This window comes from Apteryx rowi, unplaced genomic scaffold (genome assembly GCF_003343035.1).
Source record: "Apteryx rowi isolate R43461 unplaced genomic scaffold, aptRow1 scaffold_15, whole genome shotgun sequence".
Classification (NCBI taxonomy): Eukaryota; Metazoa; Chordata; class Aves; order Apterygiformes; family Apterygidae; genus Apteryx; species Apteryx rowi.
This window is the reverse complement of record NW_020447752.1, coordinates 4,833,965-4,858,432: the sequence shown is the minus strand read 5'-3', so window position 1 is coordinate 4,858,432 and position 24,468 is coordinate 4,833,965. Positions and strand designations below refer to the sequence as shown.

Genomic DNA, 24,468 nt, shown 5'->3' with positions numbered 1-24,468 from the left:
GGGCCGAGCCTCACAGTAGCCTCATCACAGGGCTGCATGGCTACTCGCATGCATTAAATCACTCGCTTGCTCTTAAGAAGGCAGCATTAAACCGTCAGCGTGGTGGCCCTGTGCACGCGTGTACAGCAGCATTCCCGCAGGGCTCCAGGCTGCTCACGAAGGAGCCCTACCTCAGCCAGCGGATGCACGTGCAACGAGATCGGCAGGGCCTGGTTTATTCCTTAACGCCCAAGGGCCCGCACAGCTCAGCCCCGGCTATGAAAGCACAACTGAAATCTCCTTGGGCTGCTTTATGGCGCTCCTCGCTACCGTTATTCAAACACCTCATACGCCACAAGGACGTCATAATCCGTAATTTCTCAAAAGAGGCACAAAGAAAGCAAGGCCAAAAGTATTCACAAACTTTGGCTGTTCAGCTGGGAGTGCTGCTCGTCAGGGTTTTTTCAAAGCGTTTACTGCTTGCAGAGCACTTCTCTCCTGGGAAGGTCGGCTCCAACAGGCAGCTGAGAGGCGCTTGCCCCTCTGCACGGCCCCGACAGCCCTGTCCAGTTCCCTTGCCCGCAGCTCTGCAGGCTCACAGCAGGGGCGTTTCAAAAGCCTCCTGTACTTTTTGCCGTTTTCAACAATTTTTTTTGCATGTCTAGGTGGGCAAGAGAAAACAAAGCCATGGGCCATTTGTTCTGTTAAAATAACAAACTGCAAGGAGCACAAACCCTGCAGGGAAATGTTTAATCCAAACTGGAAGTACCAAAATCTCATCATTCCTCCAACACTTCATCTGTAAGTACATCACTTACACAGCAATAAGCTTCCTGACTCTAATGATAAAATAAAGCTGGAGTTAAAAATAATGTATAACTATCGATTTGCATGAAAGCAACAATAACAACCGACGCTCATTCCTCACCCTTTAATACGAGCATCAGATACCTTCACCAAGTGTCTAGTAATAAACAGCTCCAACAGGCTGATCTTTCAAATACTGAAACCTGGGTGAAACCTTATGCATCCATCTGAAGGGATGGGCAGGGGTCTGTTACTAACTCACCATCACAGTGCTTCTACAGCTAGCAGCAGGAGCGCGTAGACAGATAATAAGGACAGACGAACTAGTAATTACGGCTCTAACCTTGACACCGGGTTCAATTTTTCCACCTTCAAAGACTTCATGTGTGGCTCTAAGCAACTAACCTTTCTTGCCCCAAACTTCACCCTCTGTGAAAAGGGGACAAGAGCACTTCCCCCCTGAAAGGCAAGGCTGGCAGAACAAAACATGTTAAATACTGTACTCTGATACTGCACCAATGGAAATTATATCAGCACTGAAAACAGATAGGTCACTAACAATTTCAAATCAATTTTATTTTCTTAAATTGGTGTTATACAATTTAAAGCCAAAAAAGGTCACACAAAACACAAATAAAAAAAATGTCGACAAAGTATCAAGCATTACCATATAAAGAACAACATCATACGCTCTCACAAACCTGAAGATACGTGTTATTAGACTGAGGTTTCTTGAAATCTATTAAAGACGCTACACACAAATGCTGCAACAGTAACAAAGCCATGACAATAGCAAGTGGACTACACTAGCAACTTCAATGTTTTTCTCTCTTTTATTTTTTTTTGCATTCCTTGTTGTCTACAAAGCAATAAATATTTTTCACCAAAAAAAGTTGGTTTCACGCTACATGCAGTTAGATAAAAAATAAAGTCACCAAAGTGATGGCAAAATAAATCACCTGTCTGATTTGTTTTTCTTTCTTTTTTTTTTTCCTTTTTTTGTTTTTTTAATTCAAGCACAGTGGCTAAGTTTCAAGTATTGAGAGAAAACATATATATATATACACATGTATGTGTTTCTGTGCGTACATATACATACACACACATACACACACATATAATTGTATGTATATACACAAACACATACATATATATATTGGTTGTAGGTCTGTAAACCACAATTTTTTGGAGCAGTATATATTTGTATATATTGAATGTGGACAATTTTGATACATTCAAGTAATTAAGTACAGCTGGAAGGTTAGTGCTGAGCTTGCCACATACATGGATCATTAAACCCGCGGCATAGACATGAATCCCGGGCCATGCTTCTCCTCGGCTGGAAGCTATCGGCGTGCGCTCGTGGGGCGGCCGTGAGGGTTCAGGCGAGTAGCAGGCGTCTGTATTGCGGAGGCAGTCCTGGCTTGGTGCTCTCGCGCTGCATCCTGTGTACCTGCAGGACAGCCCTTGCAGAACTGGTAAAATCCTTCTGGAAGCAGTCTGGGTCTCTTCGGCATTTCTGGCTACAGGCTGGGGGGTTTTTTGTTGGTTTTTATTTGCTTTTTTAGGCACAAGCACAAACAGCCACAGAAGCAGCAGGCTGTGAACGGATAATGTAACGGAGGCCTGATACTGAAGCATTTGTGTAAGCTACACTTAAACTTCCCTGGTGGGGGCAATTGAAAGTATTTTTTAATTTCTTTATTAGCATTTCTGCTCTGCGATCAGAAACATCCATGTTGCCAAAGATGATGCCAGCTCAAAAGTCAATTAAGTTGCTCCTGAAACCCTCGTAAAGTATCACACTGAACGTGCAAAAATTGAGAGAAAAAAAGCAACGAGGACTTAACCACCATGTGCAAAATATTGTTAGATCCCCAAAAACAAAGCCTGAGGTTTCGAGTTGCTTTCAAAGATACTTTTCTGCCCAGCGCTAACAAAATACTGCCACGACTCTGATAAATTAAGAGACACACACATGCGCACGCAGACAACGGAAAGGCAGCCAGCTCTCCTCTCCCGCACATGCTCACAGCACCCGAAGCCTCAACCAGCACTCCAGCCACTCGCACCCGCAGTCTCATTTGGCTACAGAGTCTCTTTAGAAGAAATGCTGAACATAAAACCGAACACTACAAGATTTCTTTATAAAAATTAAGCAGCAAATAAAACTTTTTTAGAAAATGCATTTCCAATTGTAAGTGTGTAGGATCTTAACGCCTGTTCTTGAGCTCTTAAAAAGCACGGAGCTTTATATTAACTGTCCTTAAAAGAACACTTAAATAAAAAACAAAACAAAACAAAATCTTGGTACTGCCAGACTGCAAGTCAGCTTTGCCTGGTGTGGAGGAGGAACAGCACAGACTCTGCCGTGCTTTTTGCCTCACACTCACGAGATACAGTACAGTTAAATACATACAGTTACACACAAACCCTATATATCAATATATATTCACCCTTAGGAATACATATCAATATATGCACACACGTAGTGCAATCGAACCACCAGGAAACGAGGAAAGGAATAAAAAGAACAGCATTCCTAACAGTCGTGATGTTCCTGGGTTGTCGCGTGATGCAAAGTCAACTTCTCAAAGTTCCCATAGTGTGTAAAGTGCTCCTTTGATTCACAAAGCTAGTGTTTTCAGTTCCGGGGAGGGCGGGGGGAACAGGAAAGGGGCTATCGAACCAACAGCTGAGAGCAGGACAGCGCTAGTGCTTCCTCATGGTAGATATGTACTGAGAGGCCGAGCTGAACAGCCAAGTCTTTAACCTTGACCCCGCTGAGCCTGGGGACCAAGGGAGGAACGGATTCATTTTGGCTTCTTACGAACACAGGGACGTTACGTGGTGCGTTGGCTTCTGGTTTTCTGCGCAGAGTCTCTTTCCCTGCATCGTTTGTCCATCCGGGCAGAGAGGCAATCCACGTGACAGCCGCGGGAGACGCGAACTTCCCCAGCGGCAACGTGTTTCCAGCCTTGCGCAGGAAGTCCGCAGAAGGTGGGAGCTAGTTCAGCAATAAACGGAGCTGCCTCCCCCTCTCTGCCACACAGCATGCGCTCCAAGGCAAAAACATGTATGAGAAGGGACAAGGGAGAAAAGGGAGGGGAGCCTTGGGTTGCCAGGAAGCTTTAAGATGCCTGGCTATCAGCTGGGGTAGGGGAAAGTACACAAACTGGCCTTGATTTCTGAATGACACCCTCCAACATTAACTGAAGCCAGCAGTTTCAGCACATCCATTGCCCGCAATGGACACAGCACTGGAATACCCTGTTCTTAAACAAGAGGGATAGGCAGTCTTTTCCTTCAAAGTGCTGGGAAGAAGTGGAATTATATCCTTCATCCCCTCTGCCAACGAGGGAAACCTTTCCACATCGGCTACGTCTTCACCCAGACTTTTGGACAGGGAAGTTTTGTGCTTGCTGCAGTCACACATCCCCACAAGAGAATCCAAGTCTGTGGAACAACTTCCCAAAGCCTCAAAACACAAAACATGGAGCAGTTCATCCTCCAGGTCTCCTACTGCCAGGATCATTTCCCGTCACAGCAGCAGGCCGTTGGAAACAAAGTGATCAGCCGGGGCGAGGTGCGTGGAGGGGATGAACCTTAAAATCAGGCGCAGAACCCCGACAGCAGAGCTGACAGCCTGCGCTCGATGCACAGTTTGCCTGGGAGAGAAAAAAAAGACACAGGAAATCAACTTCGCATTCTCCYGGCACTATGAACACTACCAAAATATGCTGGAGTTGATAAAATGTGAGAATTTCAGCTAGTGCAAGCCCCCCTTCTAGAATCATTACCATGTACTGACTTATTCCAGGTGAGGATCTAACCACAAACACCCTGCTGAGGAGTGGAATAATCAGAGATCCAACAAAGAAAACCAGGAGGCAGCAGTTTTAGTGGAGGTATCAAGATGTTGGAAAGGACCACTGTCTGCCACTACCAGTTTATTCATTTTAAGTTAATGGAGTGGCTTTTGCCAGCAACCAAGGTGGCTCAAGGTCTCAATGCCATTTGTCATGGCTTAAAACTGAGAAAACAAGTACAACCTAGCCCAGCGTGATCAGTGCTGGATTCTTGCCTGCACCAGCCTGGGAACAGACTTTTTCAAAAGCTTTAGGTTTGCTGGAATTCATTCCTCTACCATGAAGGCTTTCTTATTTCTAGGTTCATTACTTTACTTTTCAGAAATAAATAACCAAACACACATGTATCTAAGATATAAAATGAAAAGCATACCTAGTACAGCCTACCAGAGAGCAACTCACTCAGGGAGCTGGATATCAGTGGGGGAAAGAAATCTATTAGGTGCATGAACCAGAAATTTGTATCTCTGGACAAAAGATGTGCTTTAGGTTTGGTAAGAAACGGTGCCCTAGAAGCTACTTAGCATTCCCTATTCACTCAGCCATCCAGCACTGTACACCACCTGCCAATCCCCTTTGCTCTCCTTCACTGAGCCTCATGTCAGCTGTTAAAAGTTGGTGATAATTAACTGACTGATTGCCTGTGAGCCAGAAATCTCTTCTCTCATTACCTATCCAAGAGCTCTATCTACATGCAAAACTAGGGCAGCCTGGCAGCATTCAGGGTGCTGGCCCATGAAACGCATTCACTAGCCAGCAGAGGGAGAGAGATGCAGTTTGCCAGCTGTGTCTTTTCCCTTCTGCAGCATTGACACCATCGTGGCCTACTGCTGACGGGCTGGTTTAGCTGTGATGGAGCAGAGCTGAGGGCAAGTCAAGCTGCTCTGACAGATGCTGGCTACCCCCAATCCCCGCTGCCTGCCTCCCATAGAGGGAGAGAACACAAAGATGTCCAAACCCCAGCCAGAAGGGCAAGGAAAGTGTGCTTGGAGCAAGGGAGGTCAGTCCTTCCCACCACGCATCCGTTACTCGCAGAGCCTGCAGCAACAGAGAACAGCACCCCTTCGCAACAAAGGCACTGCCTAAGGGAGGCGACAGCATGGATCAGCAAACAGAGGGATCCATCTGTCTCTGGGAGAGGAAGCCAAAGGATGGCAAGCAGGCAAGGGTTCAGTTTTCACTGCTACAGTCACTTGCTGATGAGAAAAATGTCTGCTGCCTTCTTAGCCAGGCCTGGGGCAGGCGAACCCAGACAGGTGAGCAGTCCCATTTTAGAAGTCATGTGTTGGAAGAAGCCCTCATCATGCTGATCAGCCATCTCCGCCTGACAGCCACTGCAGTTTCACATTCCCAAGCGCTCTGTGCAATCAGGCGGATGGTTCCGGCTGGAAACCAAACCCAGGCCTTTGCTGCTGCCAAACCACTTCCTTCAGCAAGTTCTCCCATGCACCAAAAGCTCAACAAAGCTCTGGCAACTGCTGTGCAGGGCAGCTCTCAATATATGGCTCAGAACAAGGACCTGCATTTCCAAGTTTTCCCGCTGGGAAAGCAGGAGGCCTGGTGGCTAGGAGGTATTACAAGCCAAGAGATCTCCACTATATCCACTAAGATGTAGCCAAACATAAAAAGGATGCTGGATACTGAAACACCTGATCCATGCAGCTAGAAAAACACAGCATGGTCTAGTGAGAAACCAAGCAGTGAGCACTCACATTTAGTGATGTTTTCTATGTCTCCCTGTTCAGTGATGATGTTCAGGAGCCCCTCCATCAGCAGCAGAGCCTTGTGGTACCTCTGTGCGCAGTCCTCTCTGTGGTGGAACATCTCATCCAGGGCTGCAGATTGTACCTACAGGCGACAACCCCATGGCAAGAGCTTACTCCCAGACCAGAGCCAGCTCTCCCAACAGTGCCCCTCTGCTGTGTGAACACCTCCTTGTCCAGCCCTCCAGGGGCTGCACGTAGCATCAAGAATGAAACCATCTACTAAGGCCACGGACAGGAACTGTTAGTGCCCGACCCTTGGCTCTGTGCAGACCCTGTTTCCAGGCACTGTATGGTTATTACCATTTGCACAGCATAGCTGAAGATGAGCTTCTCTGCAGTGATGCTGTTGATCCGATCCATGAGTTTCTGTTTGTCCAAGAAGAACCTCTGGAGTCTCATGTTGAGGCAGTGGCAGGATGACACACTGGATTTATAAAGCTCATTCAGCTTCTTCACAACTAGGGCAAAGGAAGGAAATGCTTTGGGCTCTACTTCCAGTTCTCCCTGTGCCTCCCATTCCACATGCACAGGACTCCATGTAAGCAACTTGGAGCCAACTGGGTTGTATTAAAACCAAATATGAGACCAACAGTGAAGTACCCCCTGCACCAGCAGGGCTTTGTCTTTTTCCTGTCCTTTGTCACCTTCACCAGTTATAAGCCTGCACATGGCAACACCTACACATATGCCTAGTTCACCTGAGGCCAGGTCTATTTTTGTTTCTTTCAGCTGCCACAGGGTAGAGCAGTTTGCACAGTGCGAGATGTCTCACGCATCACCAGAAGCAATAGACATGCCAGATACAAAGCTTCTGTTACTTGATGGGTGATGATGTGCTGTGAAAAAGTATGTGACTTGCATGAGAGCTGTTAGAGCTGAGCGTGGATGAGCAGCACTGACTAAAGAGTAAAGCCAGGCTCTCTTGGGAATCTGCTGTCAGGTTAGGGACTGAAAGACCACCCTTGCTCAGAAGGGACTTGAAAGGGGGAAACCCAAAGCTCCTAGATGAAATCAGGAGGGCGAAATCAAAAACTCCTTGAGAAGGGTTTGTGCTTGAAAAGCCAAGACAGACTTTATTTCTTAAAAAAAAAAAAACAAATAAAGCAATGTCCTCCTTCATAAAATTCAACCAGAACTCTGGGCATTGCCCAAGTTACTGCAAAAAAGCAGCAAGCTGTGGGTAGGGACCCTGCCTGGCGCACACTGCCAGGGACACTCGGTGCGACCCCTTGTCACATTTCCCCACTGGTTCTACTGCCCATGGGACCAAGTTACCTAAGTACCTTGAAAACCCTCTTGTCCTCACTGCTCCTTGGAAAACCTCAAGGGAGCAGTGCTGTGTGGGGAGAGAAATAAGAAAAGAGAGCCTTGCCCAATTCCCACACACCAAAGGAAGAGTGCTGCTATAATCTACCACTACAAATCTGTCCATGAAGAGGAACAATTTGTTTGGGTTATAATGACTTTCCCATTAGTCTGGACATGTGAAAGATGTGTAGAGAAACCTGTGTGTTTTGCTCCACAATGCTCATTACAACATACACATGCACGTAACTTCTGGGGGGGGGGTTATTTGTTTTTTTTTTGTTTTTTTTATATACACCCTCTCCCCCAAGTCAGCAGGGGTACTTTCAAAGACTAAGCCCTAGGGAAAGGAGGCTGAGGGGTCAAGAACTTCTTGTGCTTCAAAAATCTCCCTCAGTATTATAATAATGGTAGTTTTTAAATTATTTTTTTTTCTAATCACTGAATCACAGTCAGCTCACATCACAACCAACAACAAATAAGGCAGTCAGATGCAAATGTAAGGCCATAAGAGACCAGCAAATAAGCGACTCTGGCATTACCAGCATTTTACTTCCTGTGTGTTCATTTCACTTGAAAATCATCATTGCCAAGACACATCTCAGTTTGCCAAGTAAGCACTTACTAGGATGTGCACTGTGCAGTTAAAGTGGACTTACGTCCAGTGCAAATAAGCATCTGAGACAGAGACGTACAGGGAGTCAGATAAGAGATATTCCCCTCTCACTAATTAGCACTGAAGATTCACAAAGGAGCATGAGCAGGAGTTTGAGTTCTAAAGTACACGAGTATAAAGAACACCCTGCAAGAAAGGCCTGGCCCTGCAAGGGGGCAATGAGGAACAAGCACACACGTTCTACGCGTTCAAGCACACACCCCTACACATGCTGTAGGGGTTCACACTCACTCAGGCTTCTGCCTGCCCTTGTGGTGCTTTGAATACTTCCATTTCAGGCAAATCTGTTGTACCGCAGCCCCTTACCTTGCTTGACGGTGGAGGAGAGGCACAGCTTGCCAGCTTTGATCTGCTCTATGGCTGTCTGCAGGCCAGAGGACAGAAGCTCTGCTACCTTCAGGTACAGCACTAGCTGCTCTGCATAGCTGTAAAGAAAGCACATTGCAATGCAAACAGATCAACAGGACAGTGTAGTTATAGCAGTGAGCGTCCCAGAAGATTTCTGGCACATAACGGCAGTGCTGGAAGTCCGGCACTCTCCCTAGTCCTTACCTCCACTCCCGGCTGAGGAGGCTGATCTGGTCAGCCACCACACTCTCCTGGAGCTGGTACTCGGATGCCACTGAACTGCTCATCTCGCTGGAGCTGCCTTTAAGGGCAGCAATTTCCATCACATAATGGACGAAGGCCAGCGTGAAGCGGAGGCTGCGCAGGATGTCCGTGTGCTCTTGCTGTTGAAGGGAATGCAAAGGTGGGGTTACACCGGGAGAGCTGGCATGGCAGGGAAGGCTGCTTGCCTAGCAGCGGTGCCAGTGACTCATCCAGGTTTAAAAACAGTGACACATCAGGCTTGAAATCCCCCTGTACCTCTCCTTTGGGAAGGCACAGTCAGACTCAGTGCTGAGCCCACACACCACACCAGCTCCTCCTCCACATTAAAAGGAGCAGTGACAGCCTCAGGCCAGAAATCTACAGGCGGTTCCCTGGGGAGGCTGTTGAGTCTTGCTCCAAGACAACCCACTCCCTTCCCAAGGAGCGTTCGCAGCTCTGTGCGACTGCTTTGGAAGTCAACCTGGAAGAGGGAGAGACTGCCTGCACCCTGGGCCTAGCTTTGCTCCCCATCATAGCAACGCTGGTACAAGCAACTGAGGGTTTCATGAGAGTGTGGAAACCTCCTACCTTAAGGAAAACTGCAAACAAAGCTTGTCTCACCCTATACCCCAGCCCTCACTTAGCTGTGGTCTGTACGTGCTTCCAGCTCAGTGCAGGCGAACCCTGCGTGAGGCACTCTGAAGGCAACAGCAAGGGCAACCTTTTATCTGCAACTCCTGTCTAGCCAGCGAGGGAAGAGAGACTCTCACACAAAGTGCTATGCTCATTTCAAAGCAGTTTCTCCTCTGCTATTACAGATCAAAGGGTATTATCCCATTTCTGGGAAGCTGCATTGCTTAAGTCCCATGCAAGCTTTTTGGGGAAGTTTGTATTTGTGGAAAAACTGAGTGCTCGTGGGTCCTACCAAATGAGTTGCTGTCTGAATCAAATGCAGCTCCACTGTTTGTACTTTGCCTCTGCAGAAAAGCAGCTAACCCGTTTAACCTTCAAATATTTAGTGGGTTGATCCTCTCAAAGGAGGACTGGTAAGGATCTTTCCTACATGAATTTGGGACAAAAATACGCCTCAAGTTCTGCATGCTTTTGCATGCTTTGGTTTTTTATTCACTGGCTCAGGCACTTGGCTGCTACGGCAGCTTTGAATATCTGAAATACAAATCTCTCCTCCGCTATCTTGCTACCTGGACAGTCTGGTACGGTAAGGAAGTGCTACCTCCATCTTCCTCTTTTCTCTTTAAAAGCAGATGGGGAAGTCAGCAACTAAGTAATTGTCAAGTCGTACAAGAAGTTTGTGGCAGAGCAGGAAACTAAACTGAGATCTGGAAAGTCTCAGCCTGGTATCTCTAACCAATGCACAGTCCTTTCTCTCTGCTTATATAGCTGGCTTCTATTAATTACACTGGAGTTCCTGGCCTTGTTAGGCATTGCAAGAGTCTTTCCTTCCATGGCCACCTTTGTATTGTGCTTTTGAGGCACTGCAAAACAAACTTTAAAACCTAACCTTCAATTTGCCTTGTCTGCGCCTAAGGAAACTTTTTCAAATGATAGGAGAATCATCTATCTGAATATAACAGCTCTGCTTGAGATAAACAGGGCTGCTTAAATAGCTAGATTTGAATGCCCTGAAAATGTCAGCAGAAAGCAGAAAATCTGCCAGGTTTGCGTTCCAGCCAAATCCACAGAGCACACAGGGGTCTCCAAATATGCCGAACAGGTTTGGTGCCAGGAAGGTTGTGACATGCAAATGGATTGCTGTGCTCAGCAGAAATGACAACCAAACCAAAATGACTCACTACAGGCATGAGAAGCTGAACTGAGTGGTATGAATGAGATCAAGCCGATACTTTCTTAGGATACTTCTCTTCAGACCTTGAAGAGCGGTGGCAGCTGGCAGAGCCCCATACTTCCGGGACTTTACAGAAGCATGATGCTTAATTAAATTCACTACTATTGTGATCACATCAATGTTGAAGTCCTAGCCCTGTGGCTCTGCAGGTAATTAAGCAAACAAATGCAATCCAATGCAAAACTGAGAAAAGTTTGAGCTAAACAAAATCTGGAACAGAAGAGCAAACCCACATCCTTAGAACAATGTATGCAGATCTCTGCGGTATCCAGGAGATTTTAGCAACAGCAGCAAAATTTGGATACAAAGAACCTTCCCCAGTCCTAGACAGCCCAAGGAGGTAATAGGAATAGAGCTGAAACCATGACCAAATCTGCCTCCCACCTCTACTGCAAATGGGCAGCCTGACCTACATCTCAAATATATCTCAGCTACAGAAGCATCTGCTCTGCTTCAGCCTCACTTTAGCCTGCAAAGAAGGGGAGCCTGGCAGCCCTTCAGCTTCACAAGCTGGTTCAGCTGTTCTGGTGCAGAATTTCCCCCCTCCCTGCCATAAGCAACGTAAGTGTCAGGTTAATATTTTTTTCAGATCCTTTCATTAGAGGGTTTATCACTGACTGACTCCCCAAGCAGACACAGAAGGCAGCCGTTTGATACACTAAGCTGCTCGCTCTCTCAAATTAGCTGTTACCAATGCTGAGCCTTATAAAAGGGAAAAGCCCCAAACCACCCAGGTTTTCTTCAGAAATGGTTAATACAGAACGCATCAGATAACTGATGTTTCCAACCTGCAATTTCGGCTTTGGAAATGGCAAATTATATCCCCAGACATGGGCTGTCCCAAGGACTAAAGTATGAGGCTTGAAAGCCACTATGCTAAATGTGTCCCAGCTTTCTGCGCACTGTGCTGGCCTAGCTCTCCTGGAGCCAGTTCACACCGTCTTTGAGATTGACTCCCTAGGCTGCAAGGACAGAGTCATCTGATCTTTGGATTTGCTTTCCTTTTATTCTCCCTCTCCTTTGCCCCTAACAAGACCCTGAGATATACCCACCTCCATAAGTGTCTCTTCAGGCAACTCTGGTGCCTCAAACGTAACAGCACCTTCCAAGTTAGCTGTGATCGGATCAGCAAAAGCGTACCGGAGACTTGAAGGGCCTTCAACAGCATCCCCACCAGTTCCCATTGCCAAGTGTCTGCCAGTGAATGAGCCTCCAGAACTGAGAGAGCTGGAAGACCCCACTGAAAAGGAAAATAGACAAGGAAATTAATATTTTAAAACTAGACCAGGTATTCCTCATCCAGATTGAGGGACAACTGCCACTATGGGATACAGGATCCCATCTCTGACAGGGGTCAGCAACAGACACTTTGGAGGACGATGCAAGGCCCCTGATCCAGAACAACTACTCCCCATGTAAGCTCCTTATCATCTCGGCTTACCAACTCAAGCACATTTAATGCACCTTCCAGAACATTTGTCATTCACAGAGACAATTACGGAAGCTTTCTTCCTCCCTCCCCCCGCAAGCCTTTCTGAATTCTGCTTCAGTATCTTGGGCTTATTTTATCATATGCCACCATAGTCAACTTCCACATCACGGATCAGCATGATTTGAACCATGGGTCCTTAGCCTTAACGGTATCACTGAATGAGCACCTCTGATAAGTGAGGTTTATCATAGTTTTAAAACATCAGCAATTTAGATGGRTACCAGGAGAGCTTTCCACTGCGTTCCCCACACTTCTGCTTCCTTCTCTTTTCAAATAGGAGCCTGGGCACAGAGTAAGTKACTTCAGCTGCACGAAGACTAACTCAGAATTCAGGAAACCCTGTCCAGTGTTGTGTCCATCAGACAATCCTCTAACATCATCTTTTTCCCCTCTTGACCACTGAATCCACCCTACAAGCATATCATATATAAGAGACACATACTTTAAAAGGAGCTTCTGTCCCTGGGCATTCATGGTACATTCACCATTTCCAGAGGGCTTCACATCCCCTGAGTACGCGCTGCCCAGCAGGAGGACGCTAATCCCAGCCACAGTACTGTGCTAATTCCACCCAGGTGATATTCTCCACTGTCACTGACCATTTGGGTAGAAGGGACACATCTGCCTCTGTGAATTTCATTGCTGCCTTCAAAAGGTTCAACAATATGATACGCAGTTGAACGAATGACCTGAGAGGCAGTCTCCTTTCCTCCCAAAACTCTCTTACAGTTAGCAGCCATACTTCAATGCTAAGCGGACATCAAAAGACTGACACAATATTTCCAGATCTTTCAGACAGAGGAAAGAACCAACAATATCACATTCCAAGTATCCTGTATTTCCAGGACACTGCTCACAGAAGTTTTTAATCACGATTTATGAAAAGGCTCTGCTTCTGTATCTGTCGAGCAATCTTACTCATGGCTGGCACAAACACTTGGGGTACAGAGTCTCAACTTGCAAAGTCCCCTTCACTTCTGCGTGTTAACTATAACAAAAGGAGTTGTTGCACTGACAAAGCTTGCCAAGCTGCACTGCTTGCACAGTGTCTTGGCCCAATGCTGTGCATGTGTTTTAGGTTCACTACCTAAACAGCCTTCTCTTCCAGGGAGCCCATCTGAGATCCAGTTTTGCAGGCCTTCAAGCATCCAAATACCAACCCCCTAAAAACTTGTGCTTGGATCTGCTTCCAAGTTGCCGCAAAAGCAATACAGGAAGTCTGATTTCTCTATTCATAACATTTCAGTGGGAGCTAGAGGTCCTAGCACAATGGGGTTGCTACCTTGGCTACAAGCCAGTCAGACACTTTGTAAGAGAGAGTCCCTGCCCTACAGAGCTTACACTCAAAACAGGCAAAACAGAAGAAGGATTATGATCCCAACTTTCCACAGACAATCAGGGATCTGAGTGGTTTTAGTTAAGAAGGAAATCCAGGCTACAGCCAGGAACTGAGCCCATATGTCCCCCATCCCAGTCAAGTAGTTTATTCATGGTTACATCCAAACCTTCTTTGTGGTAATTAAGAACAGCAGCATCGACTACATACAGATGAGGAACAGCCAGGACAAAAACCCAAACAAGCCAAAATGCAAACAGAAGTGTCCAAACATTTTCTTAAACTGAAGATGGACTCCAGCTCCTGGACCCTTTACCCCAGAAGGGCCAGTACCACAGCCTCAGCTGCTGGCTGATGAGACCAGAGTGCTGACACCTCAAAATGATGGATCTGCCAAGTGGGAATGCATTTTCTCCTTTTCCTACATAAGCAACTCGGGGCATAATTAACACCACTAGTACTTTTGCATAAAAAGCCATCCTGGCCCTTTCCTAACAGTACTTGTGCATTGGACACGTTCAGCTGTTACAGCTTATCCAAAACCCAGGAGGAAAACCATCAGAACACTATCTTTACGACTGCTGACCTATCAGCAACCACTGGGTCTATGAACAGCTGCAGCATTACTCCTGGAGTAGAGCAAAACAAAGTAAAAAAAATAGTTTGCCTCTCTCTTCCAGCACTGGAAACCAAAATGCCCTTGCGCCTGTGCAAACAGTTATCAGCAATAACTGGGATGGCAAGAACCAGCACGAGAACCTCAAAGGCATTTAGACCAGCTGAGCTCTGCGTATCGCACTCTGACCAGCCCTCTGCCACTGCCGGCGTTCGGCAGCAAGAAACACAGCACACAGCTCTGCCTTCAGACATTCTCACTGCAACAGGCAGGTATCAGCCCTTTACCTGAAAACATCCTGGTCCTCGTGGTCTGTGGGGGGGTTGTTCCACTGGGAGGGGATCCGACAGTAAAAACCACTGGGGATGGGCTGGCAGAGCCCCCAGCCCGGGCACCAGAGTGCAGGGTCCCTCCGTAAGCACCTGAGGGAGCTGGGGAGACAGTTGAAAGGTGCAGACTGGCATTACAGGAAAGTTACTCGGAGCATGGTGTGCCTCACCCAGCAGCTTCATGTTCCTGCACGCTCCCTTGAGAGTCCGTGGTTGCGAGCCCAGGCCAATGCTCCCTTCGGAAGCATCCCCTGAGAGCACAACCAAGCCAGGCTGGCATGTACCGCAGGACGTGAGCCTGGGCAGCGTTACGCATCGCTGCAGCTGTTCTCCCCTCCTCACTCCCCAACCTGCAAGCCCAGGAAGGCCCACCCTTGCAAAGMCATTCATATTCGAGCCGCCTGGCACAAAGTCCCCGCTCCCATGTGATATCACATTCAGAAGGGGCCAAGAGAGGAAGCCCTGCCTACAAAAATCACACCGCTAGCCAGCAGTTACACAGCACACGTAACCCACAGACCTCGGAGCCTTCCACAAAAGGAAGCAAACATCATTACACTCTTCACACACGGCAGTCACTTCCTACACCAAAAGCCATCAGATAAGAAGCTTCCCACTCATGGGAGAGACGCAGGGAAACCCTTGCCCCCCAGCCCGAGCCAGGACATCCTGCCAGATCTGCCTGGCCTCTCCCGCTACCTGCGATTTCCATTGGCTTCTCGTTGTTCAGGCTGTCGTTGCTGCCAGCTTCCGAGATTTGTGCCCCAAAGGCAGCCTTGAGAAGCAGGTCAGTGAGCCTGCCTGTGCTCAGTGATCTAAAAAGAGGACAAACAACACAATTCAGGAAGTCATCAGCAAGTTTGGGGCAGATGCAAGGTTTCAGTTAACTTCCGCTCCAATTTGTACCACTCCCAGTCCACAGCCATTTAACACTGTACAGCAAATGGTCCAGAGCTGACATAACCACAGGCCCATTCCTCTTTTAACAAAGCACCTGAAGCCTCTCCTGATACTTGCAGAAAGCTTAGGACTACTGTAACTAACTGCAGCAATGCAATTGCTGAATGCAGCATTACCATAACACAGAAATTCTCTTTAATGGAAGACACTGAAGTTAATTTCTTCCCTTAAAGAACAAGAGCCTACACGCCCCAACAGCCAAGCCTGGAGCACTTTGAATACCAGAATCCATGATCACTGGAGAAAGCTGCAAACTACAGATACGCTGGTAAGGAAAACTAATGTGAAGACTTGAGCAGCTTTGCGTCCTGCAATGGTCACGACAGTCACTACCTAGCTTTCAAATGGCTTTCTGGCCCGAAGACCTGGGCCCACTGCTTGGTAGACAAAAAACATCTCTCTGCCTTCCTGATACAGAGACAGGCTCCAAAAAGAGCAAGGTACCTATCTGCATAATTGCAGGGAGTCTGGTCTAATACCCAAACCCTTGATCCCCGCTTGATGAAACCCTGGGCAGTAAACACAGTGTGAAGCTGCAGGCAATCTTTTGCATTTGAAAATCTAGGCCATGGCCTGACGCTGTAGAGGAAGACTCTAAAATCTGCATAACATCTGCTTGCAACCCAAGGGTGCTAGCAGATTACTGCAGAACATTTGTAGATGCTACATTATGACTTAAGAAGTGCTGGGGTTTGAAATGTATCCCATTCCTCCTGCGTTAGGGAATGAAGCACCACAGTATTTCATACTTCACAGCAGTCAGTGTAGCTCACCTGCCCTTGACCTCTTCCACAGGCCTCAATCCCAAACCAGTCTGCTGGCAGTGGAAATGACCCATCTCCTTCAGATCTGGCAGGGTCTTGTTCCGTGTTGGAGTCATCATGACCCCCTGATGGGCCAAGAGTGTGAGGAGATTCTGGGAACTTGGGGTTTTGGGAAACTCAAAAGGGGACACAGCCTAGGGAGAAAAAAAGAGAGAGATCTGTTTCTAAAATCAAAGGATCAAGGTTCTTCCCCCCCCCCCTTTTTTTTTTTTTTTTACTAAGATTAAACTGTACACTTAAAATATGCCTGAAATAGGCAGAAATCCCAGCCCACACAGTTACTTGCCCCCAGTCCCAGAAAAACTAAAATGAAAGCAGAAAAAATCCTGCTGAAAAATTGCAGCAGCCTAACACAAGCAGAGAGAAAATGCTGTCACAGTGCCAGCTTCACACGAGACACTGGGGCTGCCACCTGCTTAACTGTCTGCCACCTCCACTGGGGATTCCTACTGGGCACACGCCTGCGTGACAAGCCAAGTCACTGAGTGCAAATCAACCTAGACACCACAGCTCACTAATGCACTTGTGTCCTAATCTGGGCAGATCCTTTTCTGTGCCTGTTTAAACCCCTGGACTCTGCTCGGATGGCCAAAAGCATTGCCAAGTGAGACCTGACCACTACGAACTGGGGCATCACCACGTTTCACATGGATCACTAAATAGCTCTTGAAGAAGGGTGAACAGCAGGTGATAAATCCAGGCCGGAGTTATGTGATCACACAGTGGTTCAACCCCAAATAATCCACCAGACCAAGCTGAGACAGACCCAGAAGTAGACTCCTAGAAATACCTTTGTAGGGGAGCCCAGGATAGTTGGTAGAGGGCTTCTCTGCATGAATTCAGACAGCTTTGGTGAGGATCTGAGCTGCCGGCAGTGCTGCAAGCCATGCATCTGCAGCGGCTGGCTGACTGGGGTATGACCAAAGTGAGCAACTAAAGGATCAGAGTGCTGCTTGGTTATCTTCTGCCTGCAGGAATGCAAATCTGACAGGTTGGGTGCACTGTGGAGCCGGGAACCCATCCCTCGAGGAGAGTGTTCGGGCGCTGAGGCACCTGGAGGGCACAAACACAGCAACGAACCACATCATCCCTTGGTACTGACACAAACAGCCAGCCTGATCCCAGGATTCACCGCTAAGACATCCAAAGGGGTAAGTTTGTATCAGGGTTCCTCAGCCTAAAACCTTCAATGGATGCATACAGATGGCATTCTTATCAGCGCCACAAAATTTCTAGGCCTGATCAGGGTTTGTGCTACAGGAGGAGCAGACACGAACAGCAGTGACAAAAAGCATGGCCGTATTTTTTCTTTCACTGCAGCCCTTACAGTGAAGGACCACGATTATCAGAGCTCAGCAACAAGGAAATTACACATCAAGCATGCCACGTGGCAGAGGGGGAATTCAGGATTTTCAGAGGGCTTTCCTCTACTCAATCCATTGCCTTCAGAGTCCCAAATTAGTTTCTGTGACAGAGGATCTGTCAGCACAGGAAGAGACTGGGGGACAGGACATGAATGGAGTAATCCCTGCTCCTGCCAACACACAGAAATCCTGGTTGGCCAAGAATCAGGAGAAGCTCCCAAGGAATGTACCTGACCTTGAATGCTCTTGAGACTATGGGTCTGACCTTATCCATAGGAATACTGAAGGAAAGTAAGCACCCCAACGTACCAGCCACAGGAATCCGGTTTCTCATTTCTGCTCCAAGAGAGGAGGGGATAACAGTCTGGCTAGGTTGCTCGGGGATCGTTCCAACTTTGAGGGAAACACAATCAATAATTTTATTCAGTGTTAAGTTTCCATAGACAATAACAACACTATGCACCACCCATTTTATAGGAAGACACTAGTCATCTCTCTCCTTCTCAGCCCTAGCTGCACAGTGAAAATATCAACAACTCCTGTAAAAAGGAGAAAGAAAGCTCTGACTGGCATTAGATTAGCCATTTTTAGTCTGGCTTTGCTGATATTACTTGAGAGAAGTAAAATATGAAGAGGCCTGTATTTCCCCACTAGAAGATTTATAAATATAGGATTGGGGATAGAGAATAGCTAGTTACATCAGAGTCCATTCCTTTATGGAAACCAGCAAATTGCATCAGTTGCACGCTAGGGTTTTTCTTATCCCCTTCCACTTGAACCGCTTGTTAGCATCTGGATCAGGCTACCAGTTATTCAGATAGCTACTTCTCACTCCAAACAACGGAGTTCGGGCCCTCTCAAAGCCAGTGAGAATTTTGCTCCGACACCAATTGGGTTCCATTTTTCTCACTCCAGCCTGAGCTGGTAAAAAAAAATATTTTGCACTTACAGAAGCCCTCTTCAGAAGATTGCAGAATGTTTCATGCAAACACCAAAACAAAGTTTGTATCTTATGAGGAAAATATGCATCTTCATTCTACTACAAGCCAAAACACTTGTCAAATCGAAGAGCCATGAGAGAACCCAACAATTTCAATTCCCTCTTACCTGGCAGCGACAGCTGGTCATAACCTCCTGTCTATGGAAAGGACATACTTGATTTTATTAGGGCAGCAATATACCTGCTGACAGCTTACCTTGCGGAGATGGCATAAATGGCTTGGCACCACCGAAGGAGAGCTTCCTAGAGCTGGGCACAGATCCATGCTCTCCAGCATAAGGAGGGGAAGCACCAGTTTTAGGAAAACCAAGAGKGCTTGTACTGCTAGATCTCCGGACCGTCCCAGACCTTGTTGGAAACAACAGTAGTACACAGATTACTTCAGTTGCCAGTTAAGAAGAGCAAGAAAAACGGTATCACCAGACACTCAAACCCAGGTACTTCCACAGAAGTGGATCTTCATGACTGTTTATCCTGGATCAAAATCCCACTGTACAAGGGTTATCATCTTAATCTACATTTASGTAGTCCCAGTTCTCCAGGGTTTCAATCCAAGCAAAATTTCACAAAAGAAAAAAAGAATGAGATTAGCTTAAATGCAAGCAGGAAAGCCTACCAATTTTTAAAAGTCATTTTTGGACTCTTCCAGACATCTAGAACAATTCTGAACAAGTCACAGCTTTCTACCTTGCCATATCCAAGGTGTTTATTTTAGCTACTGTCTTCATAACGCACTTGGAAGGTTTTACTCAAGTGTCCCTCCTGTGCTGTGCCACACGCTCCTTCGTTAGAGCAGCCTTTTAATCAGGAAGCTCTGCAAGCGCATGCTATACTATGCAGAGGTAAGCTKTGCCAAATGAACTGCTCCTTAACAAAGCCTTCATTCAGATCGGGATAGGAGACAAAGTCAAACCGAGTAGTGTGTGGCTGTCAGATCTAAACCAGCTGTGTACTACCCAGAGGAATTTCTCTCTAGGTTGGGATATTCAGAACTGCCTGGGCTCCCAGCTCCCTTAACTTCTTGTAAAACCTCACCTTARAGAATTAAGATTACTTTAATTTGCACAGGCCACACATGCAGGAACCTCAAGTATTTCCCAGTTGCTACAAAGATACAGAAGAGGGAAACTAGAGTAAGGAAAAGTCAGTGCAGCCAAACCATCACTCTGCAGAGAGATGGGAATTTTGTATATGGGGTATTTCTTAATATTTGAATGTTTCCATCACATATTAAGAACACGCACACAACCCAAACTCTGCTTACTGAAACGCCATTCTACCTCTGCAGGCTCTTTCACCAAGATTCCCATCACACTCATCTAGACGAGAAAACACTTTTTTCATCAGGTCCTTAATTTTACTCTCAATTCAGAAACAACTTTTTCCTTGTTAAAAGACTATTGATCTCAGCCAGTAGGTGGTTTTTTGGACAGGAATCATTGAACCTTTTGAAAAAAATTCTGTGCTCAAGTTGCTGAAAGATACTATCACCAAGGCATCCCTCCTCCTCTCCCTCCAACGCAGTATTAAGCTGTCCATACATACCCGAACAGAAGAAACAAAGGCATATGGGTTTTAACAGTACAAACAGGACTAACTACATTACTCAGGAATGGCAAAGTCATCTTGATGGAGTGTCACTACATCTACTCAACAACACTATCCACTGTATGTTTTACTTTACGCCATGTTTCAGAAGAAGTCTATTTCAGTAACTGAGTGAGATTTAAGGGTTTAATTCTCCTCCTCTCCTTCAACATCTCACTAAGGTGCCTCAGTCAGATGAATCCACACTCCATTCATATGCTAGGGAAAAATGGGAACCCTTTAAAACTTTAACCTTAATAAATTCCCYGTATGTCAGGTTGCTCTGTGTTTTAACACTGTTAAGTGCCTGGCCCTGAAGCAAAACAAATGATTATACACATATGTCCAGATGCTTTTGAACACGTATGTGCGCACAAAAGGGAACAGGAACCTAGCAAGGTGAAAAGACTCTTTCTGCCACTGAGATTCTAGGCATTTCTCCCCCCACCTTTTTAACTCTCCATAATATGAGCCAGCCAAAGGGCTGAATATCATCTATCATGAGCTTTCAGAAAAACATCCAGCTGATTGCAGCTGCTGAAAGATGTGGAATGTCAAACACCACCCCGCAAGACATGGCATAAGCAAGCAAGCAGACGAGCAGGACAGGTGATGTGGCCAAAAGTAAGTGCACATAATTACCACCTCAACAAGCAACATATCTTTCCACACACAAGCTACATTACACAGGCGTACAGCAGCCAGTCAGATGACAGTATCAGTTTTTCAAAAACAGTGCATTTCAAAGTTTTAGTCAAACRACTTGCCAAACATGACTAGGCATTTGGCTGTAATGCCCTATTTGATACTCCTGATGGAAAACTGGAATCACGTATTAAATGCCTGATGAAGTTTTCCCCTTCCATTCTTGAAGGGTGTCTACTGAATTCGGTGATTAGAGGAAGTGATGATGAGAGATAAATATGGCTTCCTAGGGCAGAAAAAAACATGACGCCAGTGATTTTGAGAAGATGCTAAAAGCAGAGCATGAATCATCTGATTGCGTCCATTCCTCGAGTTCCTCTGCAGGGACGATGCTAATCTCATCTCATTACACTGTGCTGACTAAAAGGAGCAAAACATGACAGTTGATCCCAGGCTGGTGGCTGCAGGCTGTGATCTGAACGCAGCAGCCTGCCACCGCGCCTGGGGTAGGCACGGCATCCCTAGGCACGGCATCCCTAGGCACATCCTCCACATGCTCTCCAGTGGTCTCCCTTCATACATTACGTGGATATCCAGGACTTTTTTCTTAGGCCCAATGCTAAAAGGGTCCACACGTTTTGCCTTAAGTACAGGGCACCTGAGAAATTGGAAGAAACTTACCAGCACAAAACCTGTCGCACACTCAAAGAGCTAAACGTAGACTAACACTGGCACAAAACAAGCTCTTTACTGATCCCTTATTATGACCAACATGTAGTGTCCACTTCTGTGTGAACTCTGAATAAGCCTCACCCTTAAGAAGGTTGGCTGAAGCCTTATCTCAGGCTGGCATAGGCATTATTACCCTTCTGGACTGGTTAAAGTTAGCTTTCAGGTATCAAACTAACTCATCCTGAAAACGTAACCCCCCACTCTGTGGAACCTCATAGACATACACTTTTATTTGAACGTTCTCTGCCCTTACTATACAACCTCTCTTTTACGACCTGGGCTGCCACTGCTAACCCAGATCTCAAAATTCTAAGAACCATGAACTACATGTGACAAAAGACAGAAGCCTGGTGTTTCATGGAAGTACAATACATTACCACTGAACTCAGGAAGTCAGCTCTATGGTCCAAGGCTGACATCTGGTTCTTCCTGATGGCCTTCCAAAATGCACGTTCTGCCTCACAGGCATAAATTGCTCATGACTTAATCAAGCTGCATAACCACATTAATATGCAACTCATGTAAGACACATCATCTATGGCATGACTAGCTACAGGAACAGATGAAGGTGAAGTCAGGTTAGTGTTGCTGCCCCATTAATTTTAGATGTTTTTCTCAACTTTTTTCTTTTATAAAGTCATCTGCCAAATAAATCTCTCCACTTGGACATCCAAGCCACATCTAGCATGAGAAAAGCTGTCAGACTCAAAAGGGCTCAGCCTGCACTGAAAGTTCATAAGAGTCATCACACACACACAGAGAAAAAAAATTACAGTACTTGGTAATAAATAAATCATATCATCACTACAAAAATACCCCAATACTAATGTTACCACATAACACATACTGTATTAGCTCCCTACAGCAAGGGGGAAAGCCCATTGCCCAGGAAAATTTTTATAGCGATACAGAGAACAAACTGCAAAACATGCCCCAAGGCRTAATACAGTGGCTGCTACACTGCCGTCACCCCTCCTCCCCACCCCGCAGCACTTACCGCGGCGAGGCGCATTGATTGGGAGACTGCAGGTTCTGCTCAATCCGCCTATAGTTATGAATTTGCGTTGGAACTGGAATGGGCACAGAGTGTCCGTACTTGCTGCTAGAAAACTGACCTGGCCGGCTGTTGAAAGGAGACAAACAAAGCCGCTTGTAAGGGATGGACCTTCAACTGGGTAACTGGAGGTATGAGGTCTGTAAAGCAACCGTACGCAGGGAGCGTCCCTTTCACTCCTCTCCTTGGGTTGCACGTTCCTACTGGGAGGTAGTTCAAAGTCGTATCGAAAGGAAGTGGCACCACACATCTCCTGAGAACGTGCACCTCTCTTCCAGCGCTGTTCCCACCCACAAACTGAAGTTAGCACATACATCCAAGCACACCACTCCCTTCTGGAAAAYTGGAGCCCAGCTATTTCAAGCCAGACTGGCCTAATTTTCAACAGCTCAGATCCACAGCCAAAGAGCACATCACCGAATAAAGGCTAAATGTTCGTGGCTCACAAAATACGCCAGCAAAGATTTTTGTTGCCAAGACCAACTTGCAATTCATGCCGAGGCATTGCTGAAGCAATGGCATCTCCATGAGTCTCGGCATGCCAAGAAGAGAACACACACTTGTGGTGAATATCAGAGTATTTGCAAGTTAACTACAGGGTGGAGAAGGCAACTTAGGAGAGAATAAAATCGGAGGGAAGGGGCAGGGGCTATATACCTATATGCCCATCAAGGTCAGCAAAAATATCACACACACAAAACAGGACAGGCCCATTCTGTAGACTTCAGACTCCTTTCTAGCTCCATCCAAGCAGGTTAATCAGCTCATGTCTGATATCTGCTCCCTCTGGATGACAGCTTCCCCTATTATTCTTAGCCTGTGTACTATGCTATACTAAAACCATGCAAACACACACTTAACTAAGTAGCTGTACTTAAGTCTTTTCCCAAAGGCTCCAGAATTCTAGGATTAATTGCCATGGTAATGTTATTTACAACTGCCAACACCAATTGCAGGGCTGTTGCACAATTACAGGAGGATCTTATTGGTAATGAAGGCTTCTATAGTCTTCCTTGTTGTCAGCCTAGGACACACACCTGGGTCTGCCCCTTAGAAGCAGGAAGTATTACTTCTCCAGGTATAACACTTGGTGCGGAAGTCTTTTACATAAGGTGAAGATGAAAAGAGACATTTAACTCAGCAAGAGGGCATGTATTTGCAGAGGGGGAGAGAGAATAGTCGTTTTATTTGGCAGTTCAAAGTATCCCATTACCAGAATTTCTTTTTTTGGGAAGGTCAGCAGTGCTTTGTGGTTTATGGTGACAGTGTTCAAAGCTGATCTGCAGCAGTGTGTCTGCAGATCTCCACAATGGGCACATGAAGATGCTCCTTAGTCAGAAGGGAGCCAATTAACAGAGATATCTTTCATCAAGGCTGAAAGAGCAAAAATTGATTCCAATTTCCTCCTACTACCCTCAACATATCTGTTGATTTTCTGAAGTTCTGTATATTCTTTCTTGTGTGTTCTTACTTCTTCCACCAAGAGAATAGACTCTTAATCCTACGTCAAAGAAAGCTTCTCATTCAAAAACACTGAAGCTGTGGTGCAACTCATATCTACCCTGGCCTCCTCAAACCAGAAGTTTCTAACCAACCCTAAATTACTTTGAAAAGATATACCTGGAACATGCTCAAACATAAGCCCAGCAATAGAAAGGGAACAAATTCC

At 46.3% G+C, this 24,468-nt stretch overlaps 1 protein-coding gene across 4 annotated transcripts in view; it reads right to left on the bottom strand.

The window, feature by feature from the left end:
• Positions 1-1,341: 1,341 nt before the first annotated feature.
• ULK1 (unc-51 like autophagy activating kinase 1) overlaps positions 1,342-24,468 on the bottom strand; it is an 85,204-nt gene continuing 62,077 nt past the window's right edge. For 2 of the 4 annotated variants that reach the window (XM_026058882.1, XM_026058883.1), the window contains exons 17-29: positions 22,743-22,868; positions 18,978-19,129; positions 18,091-18,174; positions 17,208-17,470; positions 16,367-16,551; positions 15,333-15,448; positions 14,592-14,735; positions 11,913-12,100; positions 8,955-9,133; positions 8,709-8,827; positions 6,722-6,879; positions 6,368-6,503; positions 1,342-4,454 (exon numbers count right to left, since the gene is read on the bottom strand). In XM_026058882.1, coding sequence (XP_025914667.1) covers positions 4,399-4,454; positions 6,368-6,503; positions 6,722-6,879; positions 8,709-8,827; positions 8,955-9,133; positions 11,913-12,100; positions 14,592-14,735; positions 15,333-15,448; positions 16,367-16,551; positions 17,208-17,470; positions 18,091-18,174; positions 18,978-19,129; positions 22,743-22,868 — 1,906 coding nt within the window. In that variant the 3' untranslated portion in view covers positions 1,342-4,398. The remainder of the gene's footprint in view (positions 4,455-6,367; positions 6,504-6,721; positions 6,880-8,708; positions 8,828-8,954; positions 9,134-11,912; positions 12,101-14,591; positions 14,736-15,332; positions 15,449-16,366; positions 16,552-17,207; positions 17,471-18,090; positions 18,175-18,977; positions 19,130-22,742; positions 22,869-24,468) is intronic. The other 2 variants (XM_026058885.1, XM_026058884.1) reach the window with 2 other exon arrangements.